Source organism: Marmota flaviventris, chromosome 10 (genome assembly GCF_047511675.1).
Source record: "Marmota flaviventris isolate mMarFla1 chromosome 10, mMarFla1.hap1, whole genome shotgun sequence".
Taxonomy (NCBI): domain Eukaryota; kingdom Metazoa; phylum Chordata; class Mammalia; order Rodentia; family Sciuridae; genus Marmota; species Marmota flaviventris.
Window position 1 is genome coordinate 114,656,701 of NC_092507.1, and position 18,956 is coordinate 114,675,656.

The following is an 18,956-nucleotide window of genomic DNA, read 5'->3' on the forward strand; positions in this document are numbered from 1 at the left end:
GCCTTACCACTGAGCTATTCCCTCAGCCAGTTTTATTGTTTGTGGTTGGTTTGTTTATTTATTTATTTTGAGACAGTTTCTCACTCAGGGGCCCATGCTGGCCTTGAATTTGTGGTCCTCCTGCCTCAGCCTCCTTCTGAGTGGCTGGGATTACAGGCCTGTGCCCCTGAACACAGCTCATGGAAATAAGGATGTAAGAGGTCATTCTGGGAGCAGCCTGACATCTGAACTGACGGGAGTGGGACTCTCTGCCACCCAAACCCGAAGGAAGGGGTGTTCTGAAGACCGCAAGGCCCCATGGGATGTGACCTCAGACTCTCTCTGGACCCTTTGCCCGTCCCTTCTCTTTGCTTTGTTTGAACCTAGCCACTCTGACCTTTCTTACTTAGGGCCTTTGCATTTTCTGTTGTGTCTGGAGCACTTTCTGCCCTCTCCTTCACTTCCCTGGCCTCTCTGTTCCGGTGTCACCTTTTCAGAAAGTGACACCTTATCTAAGATGGACCCTTTGTCCCCAGCGTATCATTCCCTCGCCTTTTACTCTGCCTTATTCTTCTTCACAGAACAAGCCAACATCTAACACAGACTTGCTCGTTTATTTATATGGTATAGAAAATAAACTCCTTGTAGGCAAAGGCTTTTCTTTGTTCCCAAGTGTGACTCCCCCCCGGGTGCTCAAAGTGCACCCATCATGTGTGGAACCCTCAATTCCTATTTGTGATGCTGTCACTTTTAAAGCATCAATCTCAATGCTTATGAGCACAAAAATTGGTCTCATGGAAACCCTTTGTGTGTTTTTTTTTTTTTTCAATAGAAGGTTAATGAGTCTACTAGTTGACAAGTGAGTCACACTGGGGATGGGAACACTAGTTTATTCGAGCAGCGTGGATCTGTTCAAAGAGGCCCCGGTGCAGTTCACTGGAAAATCACTGTGTAGGCAAGGCTGCTAAGAGTCATTCTGTGAGGAAGAACCGTGGGCCCCACCCCATTTACAAGTGCTCTGGTCTGAGTTGAGACTCTGCGGATGAAGGGAGGAAAGGTGGGGAGTGGTGTGTGTTTTTTTGTCCATGGACCAAAATGTCCATCATTGCTAGATCTTAGGCTTTTTTTTTTTTCTTACATCATTTTTAGGGGCAGGCCAGTTTTGCGTAATTCAGTGATCAGGCATGAGGGATGCCTCTGAGTGGCAAGCCAGGGCAGAACCCGGGGGCATGTACACTGTGCAGTGGGCTTAGGTGGAAGGTAATAGGAGAGAAGTAGGTGCAGGAAATGGATGGGAATTAGGTAAATCCAGGTGAAAATCAGGGGGGACTCTAAAAAGATCCACGAAGAGGAAATCCAGGAACAGCTGAGTGGAGGAGGGAGCCCGTTTTACTGATCATTTGTGCAAAGTCAAGTGCTTCCCAGGCATCAGGGAGAAGAGAGATGGTCCTAGGACAGGACTGACATCTTAGTGGAGAGATCAAAGCCACTCTGGGTAAATATTCAAAAATCTATGTCTATTCTTTCAACACCTCCTTCCTTTCTATTAGCAAGACTTGAGTGAGACTCAGAATAAAATCCAATGGCCACAATAACATCTTCTATCCCATATGTCAATGTGACCTTGACAGCCTCCCATTGAATGGTGGGATCTTTGTCTCTCTCCTTGAACTTGGGTAGCTTTTCTACACTTGCATCTGAAAAGAAAAATGGTAGAGTCTAAAATGCCTCAGCACCCCTCCGCTCCATAATTTTCCTTCTCTGTAGCTTTTCCTGGATCTTCACTCCAAGTCTCAGGCAGAAAGACTTACCCTGAGCTCAGCTGCTTTTGTGGAAGTTGAGCAAGAACTTCCTATTGGTTGAGGCAAATTCAGTATATCTTTTCAGTATTTCAGTATATATTTTCAGTCACTGTGCTAGAGAGTGAGGAGAGAACCTTAATGATACACTCTGCCCCTCCTCCCCTAGATCCTGAAAGAGGGATGAGGGTCAATGGAGATGGTGAGGATGTCTCTTAATAAGATGTTACCAGTCAAATGGCTTTCATTCCAACCATATGGCATGCCAACCACTCTTGGTCAACCTTAACTGCAAAATATTTTTGAGGGGCCATGAACTCAGATGACCTAAAAGTTCTTCAGGCCAGAAAGAGAAATCCCTGTTCCCTACCTCTCACCTTCACTTATTTGAGAACCCGTTCTTTTAATAATAATAAGTATTGGAACCTCAAACCATGGGGGCTGGAGGCTAGACTGGAACTGGTAATGTGTGATTAATTTTCTCTGTTCAAATGCTGAATGTCTTTTTTTTAAAAAAAACATTTATATATATATATATTTTATACATTTATTTATTTGTGTGTGGTGCTGAAGATCGATCCCAGGGCCTTGCACGTGCGAGGCGAGCGCTCTACCGCTGAGCCACAACCCCAGCCCCTGTTGAACGTCTTTTAGAGCCTAGGACCAGAGCTGGAGGCAGTTCTTTGGGGAATGGTGAGTGCCTTGAATAGTGATCTTGTGATCTTGGAGAACGTCTCGAGTCGTTGTTGTTTTCTGGTAGTATTGGGTTTAAACCCAGGGGTGCTCTACCACGGAGCCACATCCTCAGCCTTTTTCATTGTCGTTCTTCTTGAGTCGGGGTCTTGCTAAGCTGCCCAGGCTGGCTTCACACTGGCAATCCTCCTGAGCCTCCAGAGTGGTTGGATTACAGGCGTGTGCCACCATTCCCGGCCTCCTGGTGTTCTTGAGGGAACATCCTGTTAGCCCCATCTTGTCCAGCAGTGAGAGCCAGGACATGAACAGTGAGGAGAAAGAAGGGAGAGGTGTCGAAGTTTATGCCAATACTTTCTGTCCTGCCAGTGTGACAGCTGCCCAGGCTGTTCCAGAAATGTCATAGGAGGTAGAAGGTCCCTGAAGGTTTCCAGGTACCAGCTGTGTCCCGGGAGCATCATGTGCTTAGACAGGGGGTTTCCTCATGACCCAGTGGTCAGATTTTATTGTCTCTCGTGGCACTTTCTACACAAGGGGGTTCTCTGTCTCTGCAGCCACTCGGTCAGTACAGGCGTCCCTCTTCTTTTTCCCTGGTGAGGAGATCAGAAAGAAAGTTACCCCTCTCATGTTTAGACTCTGGCATACTTGGTCTGGCCCCAGGGCTCCGAATTATGTTTTCTGTCATAAGGTCACCTTGGGCAAAGGGACATCTCTCCTTAGCTTCCATAATCATGGAAAAGGAAACTCTTAAGGTACAGGACGTTCTTCTTAATGTCTGATCTTGATGTGCACCTGTGCCATGTATTTAGCTGTAGAAGCCGTGGGAAGTTAGGGCTGTGATGGATGGACCTGGTTAAATGACCAGAGGCCACATGGTAGACTTAGGACCAGCCTCGGAACTCCCTGTGTGGAGTCTCTCCACTATCCCAGGTGGTTGGGTCCTCTTTATCCCTTCTCAATAGTCAAAGTTGCTCTTTTCTGAACCTTGAAAGATTAGGCTAAGTGAAGAAACCAGTCACAGAGGACCACACAATGTGATTCCATTTATATGAAATGTTCAGAATAGAAAAATACAGAGAAACAGAAAGTAAATTAGTGGTTGCTTGGGAAAGTGGGAGGAATGGAGGAATTGGGGTTATGGGTTTCTTTTTGGGGCAGTGGAAATGTTTTAAAATTGGTGTAGTGATAAATGTACAACTCTGTGGATAGACTAAAAGCCAGTGAGCTGTGCACTGTGTGAATTATATCTCAATAAAGCTGTTTTTTAAAAAAAAAAACTGCTCTTGCTAGGTGTGGTGGTATATGCCTGTAATCCCAGCAGCTCAGGAAGCTGAGGCAGGACGATTGCAAATTCAAGGCCTGTCTCAGCAACTTAGTGAGACCCTATTTCAAAGTAGAATTTCAAATGGCCGGAGATGTAGCAGAGTGGTAGAGTGCTCCCCAGTTCAATACTCAGTATGGGGGGAGAGGGAGTTGCTCTTCTCTTGGTTTCAACCATCTTTCCATAAATCCTTAGGCCTCTTGGGGGGCAAAGGGCCAGGGCTAGACCCTCCCCCTAGTAGACAGGGCCTGCAGGCAGAGTGCAGCCACAGCTGCTCCCCCTGCCTTTCCTGTCCCCAGGGGAAGGACAAGCAGGAATCAGTCACATAACCTGCTCCTGCTCTCAGTGCTTGGGCCAATACTCTGGCGCTCCAGAACACACCCACCATAATGAGGTCTCTGTGCTCCTTCTTTGCTGACCCTGTGACCAGGAAGCTCAGGCCACCTGGCATAGAAATGGCCAGGAAGCCAGGTCAGAATTGCTAGTTCTTTCAAGGATAGGGCATCCTGGCCAGAGGCAGAGGCTAAGTTGGATATAGAGCCCAGAAACTGTTCTGATCTCAGAGTTTTCTATTTCTTCTTTTTCTGAAGAAGGTGGCCTTATCAGCTCCTGGCCAGGGAGAGTCTTCTTTCAGAAGGGGGTTGAGATTCATGTATACTTTCCCTTGACAAATATTTACCAATACTGCTTGTGTTCTAGGAAGCACCGGACAGGCCTCATCGGTGACCCCAGCCTTTGCCTTTAAAGGGCTCAGAATTCAGTGTGTTGGGGTACAAGTATAATTAGTTATGTAATTGGGGTAATCGCTGGAGATTAAAGAAAGGACATTAGCCAACCTGATGGTGGGGCTGAAGGGTTGTGGTCAGGGAAGTCCTCCTGGACATCCTTACCTTGAAGACTGAGTGGGAATTAGTCAAATGGAGAAGGGGAGTGGCACATGTCTGTAATCCCAGCAGTTCGGGGAGGCTGAGGCCAGAGGATTGCACGTTCAATGCCAGCCTCAGCAACTTAGTAAGACCCTAAGAAAATGAGCCAGACCCTGTCTCAACACAAAAAATAAAAGGCTGGGAATTGGCTCAGCAGTTGAGGACCCCTGGGTTCAATCCCTGGTACCAAAAACAAAATCAAGAAGACCGTTTGAGTGGCTCAGTGTGGTTGGAGACCAAAGTATGAAGTAGAGAAGACCAAGAAATAAGGCAGAAGAGGTGGGGGACAGGTCATCTGAAGCCTAAGTAGAGGGAGGTCCAGCCTTCACCCTCCTCCCCAGTAGGTCCACCTCCTGCACCATCTCCTGCACCAGCAGGACCCCTACCTGAGCAGAGGCCACAGTGCCACGCGAAGAAGAGACCAACCAGGAACAGAAGCAGCGAGATGGGCACCACCACCAGTAACATATCCTTGTAGGAGGCGTCCCCTGGTGCTGGACACGGAGGGGTAGGGTCAGAGGTGGGCTCTATGCTTTATGATCCCTCCCCACTGACCAGAGGCCCATGACTTACCTGCTTCGTGATGGCAGCTCTCCCAGGGGGTGACTGTGGCCAAGTCCCAGCTCACAGGGTTGGAGACAATGCAGGAATAGGCCACGTCCTTGTCTCCTAGTCCCAGAGAAACACTTAGCACCTGTCCGTCTGTGAAGAGGCTCTGTGGCTCAACACCAAAGTCCACTGTCCCCTCCCGTCGCCAGCTATAGGTGATGTCACTGATGTTAGGGGCCCAGCAGGACAAGAAGGCCTGGCAGGTCTTGAGGGGCTCAGCATCCCCTGCTACAGCAATGAACACCTGAACCGTGGGCCTGGGTACCGCATCTGGGCAAGGACAGAAGAGCAGGTTACAGGGAGGCTGGGTGGGGCTCCAGGTCTGGGCTCCGGTGGGGTTGGGTGGCTCCTCTGGCTAGGCCTCTCTTGTTCTTGTTTGGCATTTCACTGCCCACAGAACAGAAGCTGATTCCTTAGTCACCAAAACTCTTCATGAAATGACTCATGTCACCCTTTTTGCTGTACCTCCTGCTGCCCCTCTCTGCCCACACTATTTAATTTGCAGTTCTCCCAAACAGGCCACGTTGTCTTGTATCTTTCCTGCTTCCGCATGGATCATCTGTGCATATAGATGCTTTTTGTTCTTGTCCTCCCAGAAAACTCCTACACATCCTTCAAAGCCCAGCTTGGACGCATTGCTGAATGCCTTGACTGTGAAGCCACCCCTGATATTTTAGATTTGGTGCTAGGCATCTCCAAGCACGTTGTATAACTCCCCCCACCCCTTTTTTTTTTTTGTAGCACCTGTCTTACAATGTGTCGGTCTGCCAACAGGAGATGATAAGCCTTTAAGTCAGGCAAGAAAGTGAGCCCATGCCTAGATCGTGGAGCTTGTAGTTTGGTGAGGAAGACAGTGTCTGACAAATGATTATGAATAACTAAGCAAATAATCACAAGGGTGCAAAATGCTGTGAAGGAGTTGCCCAGAGGCAGGGGCTCTGTCTTGTTATCTCGATAACCTTCTCTCTCCCGTGCTGTCAGATAGATGCTTGATACCTGGGCCATGGAACAAATCAGTGTCCCCATGTCCCAAGCTGCGGCTCTCCGTTCCTATATAGATTGACGCGCAAATCCCGAATCTCAGTGGCAGTGGGGTCAGTGGGAGAGCACTCTGGAAACAACAGGAGGGCTCAGTCTCTGACAGCATTCCAGAGTCAAGCAGAGTAAAACCTCATTAATGCCAACTCAATCTGGTGGGATTTGTGATATGAAAAAAAGAAATGATTTGCTAGGCACACTAATAGTATAAACAAAGATTACAGGGGGGATATTTACACCACTTAAGAGGACAAGCTGCTTCCAAACACGATCAGGCACAGTAGAAACACCCATTGACATTTTCTAGTAACTGATCTGCTAATTCAAATCGTTCTTATCTATTGTCAAAGCAGAGCTCCCGAGGACGGCGGCTTGGCAGCTTCCTGCAATTAGTTCTAATCACGCTATGTATTTGGAAGCAATAAAACAGCAATTTCCTTAAAATCTGTAATTCAGATGCTGAGAACAAGGCAGTTGAGAGCTTAGTGGTGTGGGTGCTGCATGTATTATCGCACTCAATGTCCTCATTTCACATGTGTGGCCGCTGAGACTCGGAATGGGGGAGAGGTCCCAGGGAGGCCTGCGTGGTTGTCTAAGTTATTCACTGCACGAAGGCATTGGGCTAACAGGGTCACCTGGGTGCTGAAATACACCCAGTATTTTTCTTCTCAAGATGTGCGACCTGGTTCAGAACTTTGCGTATCCAGAAAATCAGTCCAGTTTCGCATCAGCACCCCGAATGGGTCACCAGAGGATCACTCGACAGCCATCACTGCCGTTTGAGACACCTCCCCAATTTGCTTATGGCCTTTCCCTCTCTGTTTCTCTCTTCCCAGCTTCTATTCTTATTTTCGATTCTTAAATCTGAAACCCCTCCCCCCATCCCAATTTCTTTTTCTTTTTTTATTTTGTTTTTAGTCCTGGGGATTGAACCCAGGGACACTTAACCACTGAATCGTATCCCCAGCACATTTTTTGTTTTTGATTTTGAGACACGGTCTTACTGAGTTCCTTAGGGACTCACTAACTGGCCGAGGCTAGTCTTGAACTTGCAATCCTCTTCCCTCAGCCTTTCAAGTCACTGCACCTCTTAATTTTTTTTTTTTTAATCTTGACATGGGGTCTTGCTCAGTTTACTCAGGCTGGCCTGGAACTTGTGAGTGTTTCTCCTCCTGCTTCAGTCTCTTGAGTGGCTGGGATTACAGGTGTGTATCCCAGTACCTGGCTAACCCTTAAATTTCGAAATAATTCGTTTTACAACAATTAAAAGACCTTTTTAAAGAAATGCAGCTGAGTGCAGTGGCACATGTCTGTAATCCCAGAAATTTGGGAGACTGAGGAAGGAGGATTACAAATTTAAGACCAGCCTCAGCAAGTTAGCAAGACCCTGTCTCAAAAGTAAAAAAAAAAAAAGGAAGAAAAGATAAGGTCTCTGGGAATGTGGTTCAGTGGTTAAGCACCTGTGGGTTCAATCCTCAGTACTGGGGAAAAAAATTATATATATATATATATATATATATATATATATATGAAATGAATGTAGGGCTGACTGGGCACAGGGGTGCACACTTTTAATTCCAGTGACTTGAGAGACTGAGTCAGAAGTTAGTCTGGGAAACTTGGTAAGACTCTGTCTCAAAACAAAAAAAAAAAAACAAGGAAAAGAAAATTGTTCCACACTTTGTATTTAGTCTAATTTGAACTTAATTTATAAATAAAATCCCACTGTGTCATAGTTTAGTTTAGAACATCTTTCTTTTCCTTCCTAGTGGTACATAAAATAATGGCATATTTTGTAATCTATGATGACATCTTAGAATTGATAGGTCAGGCTGTGTCCTAGATACTTTTGTAAGTGCCGTTGCATTTCACCCTTTGGGCGTTATACATGGTAATATTACAATGCTCACTTTATGAACAAAAAAGGTGCAGGTTAGGGAGGCTAAGCATTGTGTCCAAGCCTGCAGAGCCAAGAAAAGGTGGAGTTGAGACAAGGATGGTGGGATGGCAAAGCCCAGCCGCTCCAGGGAGGAGCTCACCTGGGAGTATTGGAGAGTTCTCTTAGATATGACAGCTGGGGAACAGCTGTTCTCTGAGTTAGCAACATGGTTTCTGGAACCCAGCTCTCCCCAGCTCCTGTAGCTCAGGATGCCTGTCTGGTGCTTTGTGGGAGGAAGGGTGTCGGGGAGTCAGTGTCAGATACACTCACCATACACCTTGAGCTGCAGGGTCTGGGTCCAGGCCCGACCTCCTGTGTCCACCATCAGCACAGAGAAATTGCCACTGTCTCTAGACTGCAGGGGCCCGAGCTCCAGGCTGAGGTTGCTGTGCAGCTGGGCTCTGCCCAGGAAGCGGGAGTGGTACAGAGTCTCCAGGGAGCCCCGGAAAAACGTGGCCAGGAGCTCCTCCGAAGGCCAGAGAGATCTCCAGATGGCCTCGCGGACTTGGAAGCCTGGAGGATGCTCAGCCACCAGCAGCACGGAGTCCCCCACCTTGCTCAGCACTTGAGCACCAATAACTGCCATGGGAATAAGAGCTGGAAAAACAGAGACCCTGGTCAGTCTGCTGGCAAATCCTCTTCGTCCCACTCCTGCATGCAGCTGTGCTGCTCTGGAGCCAATTAGGATCCCCCCACCCACATTCCCTTCTCTTCCACTGAGAGTGCACTCTGCAGGGATCCGGTATCCCTGAACAGGAAGAGAAGCTGAGCCCTGTGTTTTCGGAGCTCACAGAGAAGACAGACAAGCAAGTAATTAAAATAAATTGTGCTAAGTACCATGGTGGGAAGAATGGGTGTCCCAGGAAAACACTGGTAGGGTGATCGGGGACCCTCACCCAGCCTTGAGGGGCTTAGAGAAGAAATAGGTAAACTGAGACCTGAAGGAGGAACCTGAACCAGCCAGGTCAAGAGGAGGGCTGTCTAGAAAGAAGGGGAAGTGCTATAGGCAGAATGTGCTCATGGGGCTGGAGGGAGAGAACAAGTGTCCTGGGGAACTGAAAGTGGCTCTCTGCAGGGGAGCAGGAAATGACACAGCAGAGTTGTCAGGGCAGCCTGAGCAAGCCTCGTCCTGAAAGCAGCATTAGAATTGGGGCTTTATCTGTAGAGCAATGGGGGTGGGCAGGGAGCTCAGGTTCTAAGCAGCAGAGTGACATGGTTAGGAAGGTCACTCCAACACTGGCAGTAGGGTGAGACTGGGACTGTTGACATTCATTCAAGGTGGTGATGGAAACTTGAACTGAGAGATAGACCCATGGGGTTGGAGAGAAGTGGGACAAATTAAAGTAGTTATTATTATTATTATTATTATTATTATTATTATTATTCATCTTTGTGCTTGCAATGCCCTCCCTGTTTAGGACAAGGCTGTGGAGAAGCTCAGTACGTTGTACTGAATTTACTGTAAACTGACCCGTACCTGGCACAGCAGTAGGATTCGATCCTGTCTCCTCTGGTTTATTTCTGTTCATTCTCGAAAGGTCCTTGCCTCTTCCAGCCTTCCCCGTACTTCACTGCAGGCTACTTGCCCTTTCGCACAGTGGTCAGGGATCAGCACTCTGACTAACCTTGTCCTTCTATTATTATTTTCTGTTTCTGATCAACATCGCCCACCAGACCATGGGTTCTCCAAGGGCAACAACATCTTTTTTGAAGTACTGGGGATTTAACCCAGGGGTACCCTACCATTGAGCTGCATACCTAGCCATTTTTATGTTATTTTATTTTGAGACAGCGTCTTGCTAAGTTGCCCAGGCTGGACTTGAACTTGTGACCCAGCTGCTTCAGCATCGCAAGCTGGTCTTAGAGGCATGCACCACGGGGCTGGGACAACATCATTTTTTTTTCATCTTTGCACCTGAGACGCCCACCTGGTCCAGGTTATAGCAGAAGCTTGTTAAACTGTACTGAATTTGCTGAAGACTGATCTTGTATGTGGCACAGCTGTGGCCCCTGGGGTACAGAGCAGAATAAGGACACATGAGTAATGTACCCAAGTGCTGGGAATTGGGTTAAGGAGATGCATTATGGATGTTCACTTTGCTGGCCACAATAAATCTTGTCCTTCAACCATCTCACTGGCCTACTGGCCCCAAACACCTCTATCCCTACTGGAGATGGCTTTACATACAGATAGAATTTCACTGGATGTCAATCAAGATCTAGGTTCTATTCCGTCCTGCTCTGCCATAAATCAGCTGTTTGACCTGAGAATATCAACTTTCCTAAATGTTAGTGGTCTTGCCTATAAAACAAGGGGGCTGTACCAGATCATTTGGGTTGATCTCTTTTGTCACAGAGAGCCCTTTAAAAATTCATTTAAGGTCTGGGGATGTAGCTCAGTGGTAGAGCATCTGCTGAACATGTGCAAAAATAAACAAAAATTATTTTTAAAACATCCACATGTCCAAAGTCTAGGACAATGTCCTCACATGTTCATTGACTTGAAAATTTTGTGAATCCTTGAAGAGTTAGGCTCTTCTGAGGGTTAAGATATGATTTCCCCCATATACTTAGAAGTGTTGAAGGAATCTGCAGGGCCTTTGGAACCCTTGTGGCCAGGAACTTAGGTGGGGATACTGGACAAAACAATCTCAATGTCCCTGTGAGTCTCTGATGTTAACAGTGAGACTTGATCTCTTCCACACCCCATGACTCCCATCCCTGGCCCTGCAGGATCTGACCAATGTCATGTTGGCTACCTGTTGACCAAGGAGGGGAACTTGGGCATCAGACTGATGGAGGGATTGCTCCCCGACGAGACCCATATCTCAGCCATTCCAATACCACACCACTGCTGGCCACCCTCAAGTTCACATGGACCATATTTAACTGACTCTTCTTGCCTTTCCTCCTACTCAGTATCCACCTCCCCTTGCCCAGGCCCTCAGGGACCCCAGTTTTCCCACATGGAGCTGGAAATACAGTTCTCAGTTTATAAGGAGCCCTGTTCTGCCGGGCCTTCATCTCTCTCCAGATGGTATATAGAATTCCCATTGCCAGAGCCTCAAGATTCCCACATTCAACTTTCTCTCCAAACCAGAAGTGCAACTGGCTCAGTTCTAACTGTCCTGGGCCACAAATAGCTCATATCTCCAGGATTCTGATGGTCCTAGTGCTGCCACCTCTTCCCACCCAGATCTCTTTGTCTCTGCCTAGCACTTGATGTCGCTCAAGAACTTGCTGTGCTTGCTCTTCTCTAGCCCACCTGTCCCACTCACCTTCCCAGAGAAGCAGATTCCATAGGAAGCACGTGGCCATCCTTCTCCGGAGAAGCAGGCGAACTCCCTCGACAACCAAAATCCAGCACATCCCAGGCCAAGTGGATGCATGGAAGGAGCTGCGGTCCTTCTGGAAAGTCCCACATTCAGAAGGAGGAATCTTGACTCAGAACAAGATGCCCTGAAAGTGAAAACATCCCAAGTAAAGTGGAAGTTGGCTGCCGGCCCCGCTGGGTCTTCAGGAGCCGATTCTTGTAAACCAGGCTCTTTCCTGTGCACACGGTTGGCTAATGCGCGATGGCAAACACCCCTGCACAAGCTCATGTGTTCCTGGCTGTTACCAGAATTTCCTGCATCCAAACCTACCCACGGAGAGCCCTCAAAACTGCAATTTCTATCAAGTTGCTTCTCTTCTCTTTCCTAGACTTCTGCCACCCCCAGGATAAAGACTGAATTGTTGGCTTAGATGGAGAGGCTGTTTGTCTTCTCCAGTCTGGCCGCCCACATCCCCTCTGCTTTCTGGCCACCCCAGCTAGAACTACCTCTTTTCAGAACCACTCCTTTCACACTTCCATGTGTCTTATTTTTTCCTCTACCAAGAATGCTGTTCCACTTACCCTTGCAGGCTGCGCATGATTCTGAGACCAGCCACGCTCCAAGGTCAGGGAGAACCCCTTCTCCGTTGCCCTTATGTGTACCCCACTCTTCCCTTAGCATGTCGGTTGTATCAGTTTTCCGGTTTTCATGAGCAATTTGACCAGCAAGATCTTGGATTCACTTCTTTATTCCCCTCAGGGCTTGGCGCGTTATTGATGTTTAAGGTCTAATGAAACTGGATGCAGTGGTGCATGCCTGTAATTCCAGGGTACTTGGGAGACTGAGGCAGGAGGATCACAAGCACAAGGCAAGCCTGGGCAGCTTAGTGACATCCTGTCTTGAAATAAAAAATAAGAACAACTGGAGATGCAGCTCAGTGGTAGAGCACCCTGGGTTCTATCTCTTGTACTGGAAAGGGGAGGGTATAATCTGACCAATGGGCAAATGAATTCTAGACACAGGTCCTCATTTGGTTTTATGTAAGCCCTATAATTCACACAAAGGGCGTTCTGATAACCCTGGTCGAGGTGGGAATTTTTATTTTTATTTATTTTTTGCTGCTGGGGATTGAATCCAGTGGTACCTCACCATGGAGCTACATTTCCAGTCTTTTTTTTTTTGTTGTTTTGAGACAAGGTCTCACTAATTTGCCCAGGTCAGCCTGGAACTTGTGATCCTCATGCCTTGGCTTCTCGAGTTGCTGGCATTACAGGTGTGCACCACTACACCCAGCTCAAGGAAGGCTTTCCAAGTTGTTACCACTGGGGAAGGGTCCTGATTGTCCTGAATGAGGCTCCTTGGGTAGTCTGGTCCTGTCTAGTCTGTGACCTGTCACTCACATTGGCTGTGACCATACTTTGAAGTCAGCCAGAAACGAGGCCTACAGTGTGTGGGACAGAATTCCTGCCCTTCACATTCTCACAATCAAAATATAGCAACAGAAATGCCAGGAAAGGCGAAGGCCTGCTGGCAGAGAGGCACTGCTCTGTGCCAATGGGCCATTCACAAAGCCAGCGCAGCAGAAGGGAGCGGGAAGGGGTCTCCACTCATCAGCACAGGGTATGCTGCTTAAACAGGCAGAATTCGAACCACACCTTGAAAATGGGCATTATTTAGATAGAAAGAGAAAAAGGGGAAGGCCAAAGGTTGGGCGCCGGCCATGAGCATGGAGAGTAGAGTGTGCAAAGACGTGGCAGTGGGATTGTAGGCTCTAAGGACACCAAGGGACAGCAGGAGGAATACTTTAGAATGGTGTGAACTAGTGATTAGCAGTAGTGGGAAGGATGGAAAGGGAGGGGTTAGATTAAAGAGGCCTTGAATAGTGGGCTAAGTTATTCTGGAGGTCAGTGGTTCTCACTTTTGTTCAATACTTGGGGTCTTAGGGATACTGGCTCAGTGGGTGGGGATGGGCCCAGGAACCTATGGTTCTAACAAGCATTTTTCTCTAGGTGACAGTGTGGCCAGTGGACTGTGGGGATGCTCTGGGAAGCACTGATTAGAGGCAGGGGACTGTCTGTTTTGGGCTGGGGCAACTTCCCAGTGAGAGGACAGAGTACAGGGCAGGCTGGGAGAGAAAGAAGAGACAGGGAAGCCTGCGGAACAGCTTGTCATGATGGTCCTGGTAAAGGAGAAGGGCCTGAAGTAGGAAGGAAATGTCTGCAGTGGAAAGAAAGCTGGGTTTGAGGCAGAGGGAGAGTCCTGGCAGAATTGGAAGCTGCCTGGCTGTAGGATAGAGGCCAAAGGAGGGGAATCATTTATGACTCTATTGTCAATTCTATCATTCATTCATCTGGCATTTATTGAGCATCTACTTAGGTGCCAGGTGCTGGGGACACAGAGATGAAAGGCTTAGTCCCTGCCCTTAAGGAGTTCAGAGTTTAGAGGAGGAGATGGAATATGTAACCCGATAATTACAATCAATGTGGCAAGAATAATGCTAGAAGTGTGCACGGGATGCTCTGGGAGCCAGAGGGCACAGGCCTGCCCTAGCCTGGGTGGGAGGCTTGGGAAGGCTTAGTGGAGGGGCTGGTGTCCCAGGTGTCTTAAGGGTACAAATGGATGAGGGAGGGTGGGAGTAATAGCTTAAGCTCTAGGTTTAGACTTGGGATCAAACCTTGGCTCTAAAATCATGCACAAAGTAACCTCTTGGCTTCCAGGTGCTCATCTGCTGAATGGAGGCTGATCATAGCATGTGCTGCCAGTGAACACCTGTAAGGGTTTCTAATGCTTCTTGCATATACACAGTGAGCACTCAAACATTGTCATTGCTACAAAATGGCTAGAGATGGGAGAGGTGAAAACCGTCCAGATGGGATAAAGGTGTGTTTGAGGCTGGGTAGCACCCTGCTCTGAATCTCTGCTTCCAGACTGGGAGCTCCATGAAGGCAGGACTGAGTTACTTTATTTCTGCAGCCTGTCTATTTCCAAGGACAGGCTTTCCAAGAGGGGATGCCTTCCAAGCATCTGTCAAACTGGATGGAATTATTCTGGAGAGACTGGGAGGGATGCAAGAGTGGGGCAAGCTTGGAGCGAGATCCTGAATTCCTTCCAAGGAGAAGGCAGGCAATCATTGTCCCTCTTAGCAGAATTGTTTGTCCATGGTGGTCCCCTAACCTGTCCCCTCCCTTCTCCCCTCACCCAGAGCCCCTTTCCTTAACAGGTGTTTTGCAGAAACGGAGGGGAAGGAGGATGAGTGAGGTCTCTAAAATATCCCATCCAAAGGGAAAACCTGAGCCAACAGTGCCACAGCTGGAGGAGAGGCGATGCTTCTGCCCAGATGCAGGGAAGGGTTAAGTCTGCGGCAGGCTGGTTCTCCCACTACTGCTAATCACTAGTTCACACTACATTAATTACCCAGCCACAGGGGGGAGTGCGCTGGAGCAAATTAGCTAGTAAGTTCAAAGGGGCCACTCCCCGCATTCCTTAATTAAGAGAGCAGCTGGCAGTCAGAGCTGCTACTCCACCTCCCTGGGGCCTTTCTGGGAAGCTCGAGTCAGGTGGAGTCTGCGCTTGCAGAGGCCAGAGGAATAGCTCCATCTGCCTTGTGGAGGAGCCTGCACCCCACCAGTAGTAGCCCACCTCCACTGCTGGCTGCGAAAAGGCAAGGGATGGGGTGGGAAGGAGCAGGAGTTAACCATGACCAAACAACTGTGCAGTGCCTGAACTTGACCATTAACCTGGAGCCACTTGGTGCAGAGATTCAGGCCTGTAGAATTTGGAGGAGAGTGCACCAAGCTGCACATATTCCATCCTCTGTCTCTGAGGGCAGGATGGGGCCATGCTTCTCCCCCGTGGGGGAGGTAGAGAAGGAAAAAGAAGAAGGGGTGCTAACGGAGTTGAGAGAAAGAGGAGGAGGGCTGGAAAGGAGTCAGAACAGTTGCTGAAGAAGGAGAGACATCCAGCAGGCTCCGGGGAGCTAAGAGTCAGGGAGGAGGTTGAGCATCTACTTAGGTGCTGGGTGCTGGGGACACAGAGGGAAGGACACAGGGCTTTATGGGGAGTGGGTGCAGTTTTGAGGAACTGGGTGGGCTGAGGACTGAGGGAACAGGTAAAACGCCACTGCTGGGTGGATCCTAAAGGAAGTCAGTGTTTTGGACTGAACTCCAGCATCAGGCCCAACGGACCACCCAAACCAGAATGGAGGCCCTCAGGCCAGGTGCCGTGTAATCACACTGGACTTTAAATAGGCGACTTTTCAAAGTCCAAGAAATTCACAGCGGCCAATCAGGAGGGGACCAGTTTACTTGCATCTAAGGAAGTCGCCTCAGTTTTAGCCCTATCAGGAGAGGAACTTTGAGGTGACCAATTCTCCATCTTGTTCCCTGTTTCTGTTTTCTTCCGCCCTTTCTTTCTGCCTGTAAAGCCCAGCTCCCCTACTCAGCTCCTCAGAGTGCATTTAGATGAATTGCTAATCACAGCCAATTAGATCATTTAACCTCATTTGTTGAAGTATTTTGTTTTGATTTTTGTGGTACCTGGGATTGAACCCAGTGGCTACATTTCCAACCTTCCCTGTTTTTTTTTTTTTTTTTTTTTGATACAGGGTCTCACTAAATTGTCTAGGCTGTCCTCAAACTTGGATTCCTTCTGCCCCAGCCTCCCAAGTATCTGGGATTACAGGCATGCACCCACCTTGCCCAGCATGAAGTATTGTTTTTTAATACCACCTAAGCCCACCTGCATGATCTGTATTCAAACATGCTACCAGACCCTTGCACCCTCTCCCAGATGGCCAGTTTAGGCAGCTGTGGGGAGAAAGCTGGGTTTGGGGAAGAACACCCTGGAAGGAGCCGTGCCTCTGCCTTTTCTTAGGAAGACTTACTGTTGCTGAATTTCTGCAGATGTGCAATGGATGTGCCTTGGCTCCTGAGAGACAGGGCTGGTGTGGCCCTGAATCTCTGTTCTTCCTTCATTTTTTTTTTTTTTTTGCCTAAAATATACCTTTTCTGCTTCACTCCAATTCTTTCTCTCCTGAAATTAGGCAGAATTAATGGATCTTGAATGAACTAGGGGCATATTGTACACAGCTGGAGTGGGAGAAACCTAAGAGAGAGGAGAAAGAGTGAGTGGGACGAAATACTGCAGGATGGAGGTATGAGGGCCCTGCAGCTTTAGGTCTGCTCTGCTTTTGAGGCAATGATGCAGAGATGCAAGGGGAGGCTGATTAAGATGAAATGAAGCCACAATCGTGCTTTATTGAGGTAGAGAGGGGAAACTGGAGGCTCATTCATGCATTCGCTCCTTCACCAAACACTTGTTTGATTCCCATCTTGTGCAGGCTAATGCATCAAACATTTATAGAGCATCGAGCTTGTGTGAGCCCCATGAGGTCAGGAACTCATGCTGATGATGACAGCGAGCATGTACCAACGAAAAAAGAAGCCATCTCTGTTGATCTGTGCCCTGTGTGGGAAGGAATTCCAGAAACAAGTAGAACATAAGGTTGTTCTTTCAGGGACTGAGAGAAGAATTCCTCTGAGTATAGGCACGGGGACCAATGCCTGCTGTAGGAGCCCGGGTCTGGGCAGCTGCAGGTATTCCAGAATATGTGGCAGCACATAAAATACTCCCACACTGGATTCTTTCCATGCTGTACAGCCTGTCAGTAGTCAACATTGCCAAAGTTAATACAAAGAGGAAAGACTCAGAACTGTTAAGTGGATGCTCATTTAAATAAAAAAGTGGACCTTAGTTCCTAGCCAGATCTAAACTAACAAACCTGGAATTGAAGAAATTCAAATGCATGTGCCACTCTTGGTTTAGGAGGCCGTTTTCAGCTTGTATCTAATAATGAAGTTGTCCAAGGAGTGGGTCAGACCTGGGTGGACCCTGGTGTGTAAGTCCCTGACTACCAGAGAGGGCCACTAGAGGGCGATACGAGGCTCCCAGCTGTGGGTTTGTCTTTCTCTTAAGGAGCATGTCCAGGGTGCCTCTCCACCCTCAAGCAGCCACTGAGTTCTGCTTTCCTTTCTCTTGTCCATTAGGTAAGGTGACCTCAGATATCCCAGATCTCTAGAAAAGTCACAGCCAACTCACTCAGAAAAGTGTTTGCATTTAGTTCTGACTTGGTGAGAAAAAAAGAATATGTCACAGCCTGGAGAAGGCAGGGAGGAGGATGGACAGTTTCCTGACCATTGTGGTCTGGAGCCTGCGGCAGGCAGTGCTTTCCGGTTTCCTCTTTGCCCTTCCTCAGTATCAACAGGGTCCAGTCCCTAGAGAACTGTGGATGTCCCATTCCCCCGGGGCCCTTCTGGCCTGCTCCGTAGCATCCTCCAGGATCAGAAGCAGGTTCCTATTCCCACAGCTGAGGCTGGGAACGGGGCTTGGGTGGGGGGGCTGGTGTGCTGATAACCCACAAGCCAGCAAGAGTCTGGGCTGAAAAGCGTGCGTCTCTGAAAACTCTACTTTCTCTGTGTTCTTTCCCCCCCCCGCCTTCAGTTTTCTTTGTAATGGTTCATTTTGGAAAATTCCATTTCATTCTTTTTTAAACTAAGGGAAAATGATTTGTCAGCTGTGCAAGTAGAGCTGGAGGTGGGGAGAGATTCTAGGGAGAGAGCAAGTGCCTGGGCAGCCAGGTCAGGGGAGTGTGTGTGCGAGAGAATAAGAGATGTGTGAGTGGGTGTGTAGATAGGGCTTGTGACCCGTCTGCGCTGAAGAACCCGTTTTTCTTTTATATTTCCAATCCATTGTGGACCTATACTTTTTGTAGAATACAATAAAAGCAAATTACTAGAAAAATGAAATAAAAAAAAGACATGCATACAAAAGACGAGCCCTAATTTTTTATGATTGTGTTAAACAAACATAAAATTACTCTGTCAGATTGCTATAAAAGTTTCTAAATTCTTGCTGTAATTTTTCTGCTTATCTTGTCCTGGACTAGTAAAAAAGCAATTTACAGACTGGCACCAGTTTGGGGGTCACATACTGTGTAGTGCTGCTGTTTGGGGGCAGGGTGGGGAAAGGCAAGACACCTCGGGATGGAGGTGGTCTGTGGTCTATGGGTCAACTGGAAGGACTGGTTCCTTCCTGCTCCCCATCATCGGTGTCTCCCTTCATGACCTGACATGTGCTCCTTTTGGGCTTTTTATAAGGGGTTGATTCTTCCATAGAGGGTGTGGCAAAGGCTTGGGGTTCTGTGGGTGCATCCCAGCTGACCCACGAAGACCCTGTGCTTCTAGATTATCTGGCTTGTGCTCCTCTGTCCTCCCAGCAGGATCTCTGATTGTTCAAAAAGGGGAGTGTGTTCTGGACAGGCAACGAGAGAGAGATAGGGAGGAG

The 18,956-nt window shown here is 48.1% G+C and overlaps 1 protein-coding gene across 2 annotated transcripts; it reads right to left on the reverse strand.

Annotated features, from left to right (window-relative positions):
• Positions 1-2,343: 2,343 nt before the first annotated feature.
• Slamf8 (SLAM family member 8) lies at positions 2,344-11,946 on the reverse strand. 2 transcript variants are annotated; one of them, XM_027950785.2, is made up of 5 exons: positions 11,580-11,946; positions 8,572-8,898; positions 5,289-5,594; positions 5,102-5,209; positions 2,344-3,058 (listed from the first exon to the last, which is right to left on the reverse strand). In XM_027950785.2, the coding sequence occupies exons 1-5, from the start codon at positions 11,668-11,670 to the stop codon at positions 2,994-2,996; spliced, it is 897 nt and encodes a 298-aa protein (XP_027806586.1). In that variant the 5' UTR covers positions 11,671-11,946; the 3' UTR covers positions 2,344-2,993. The 2 variants fall into 2 exon arrangements, with proteins under 2 accessions (XP_027806586.1, XP_071474890.1); XM_071618789.1 differs by lacking the exon at positions 11,580-11,946 and adding an exon at positions 9,139-9,266.
• Positions 11,947-18,956: the final 7,010 nt, after the last annotated feature.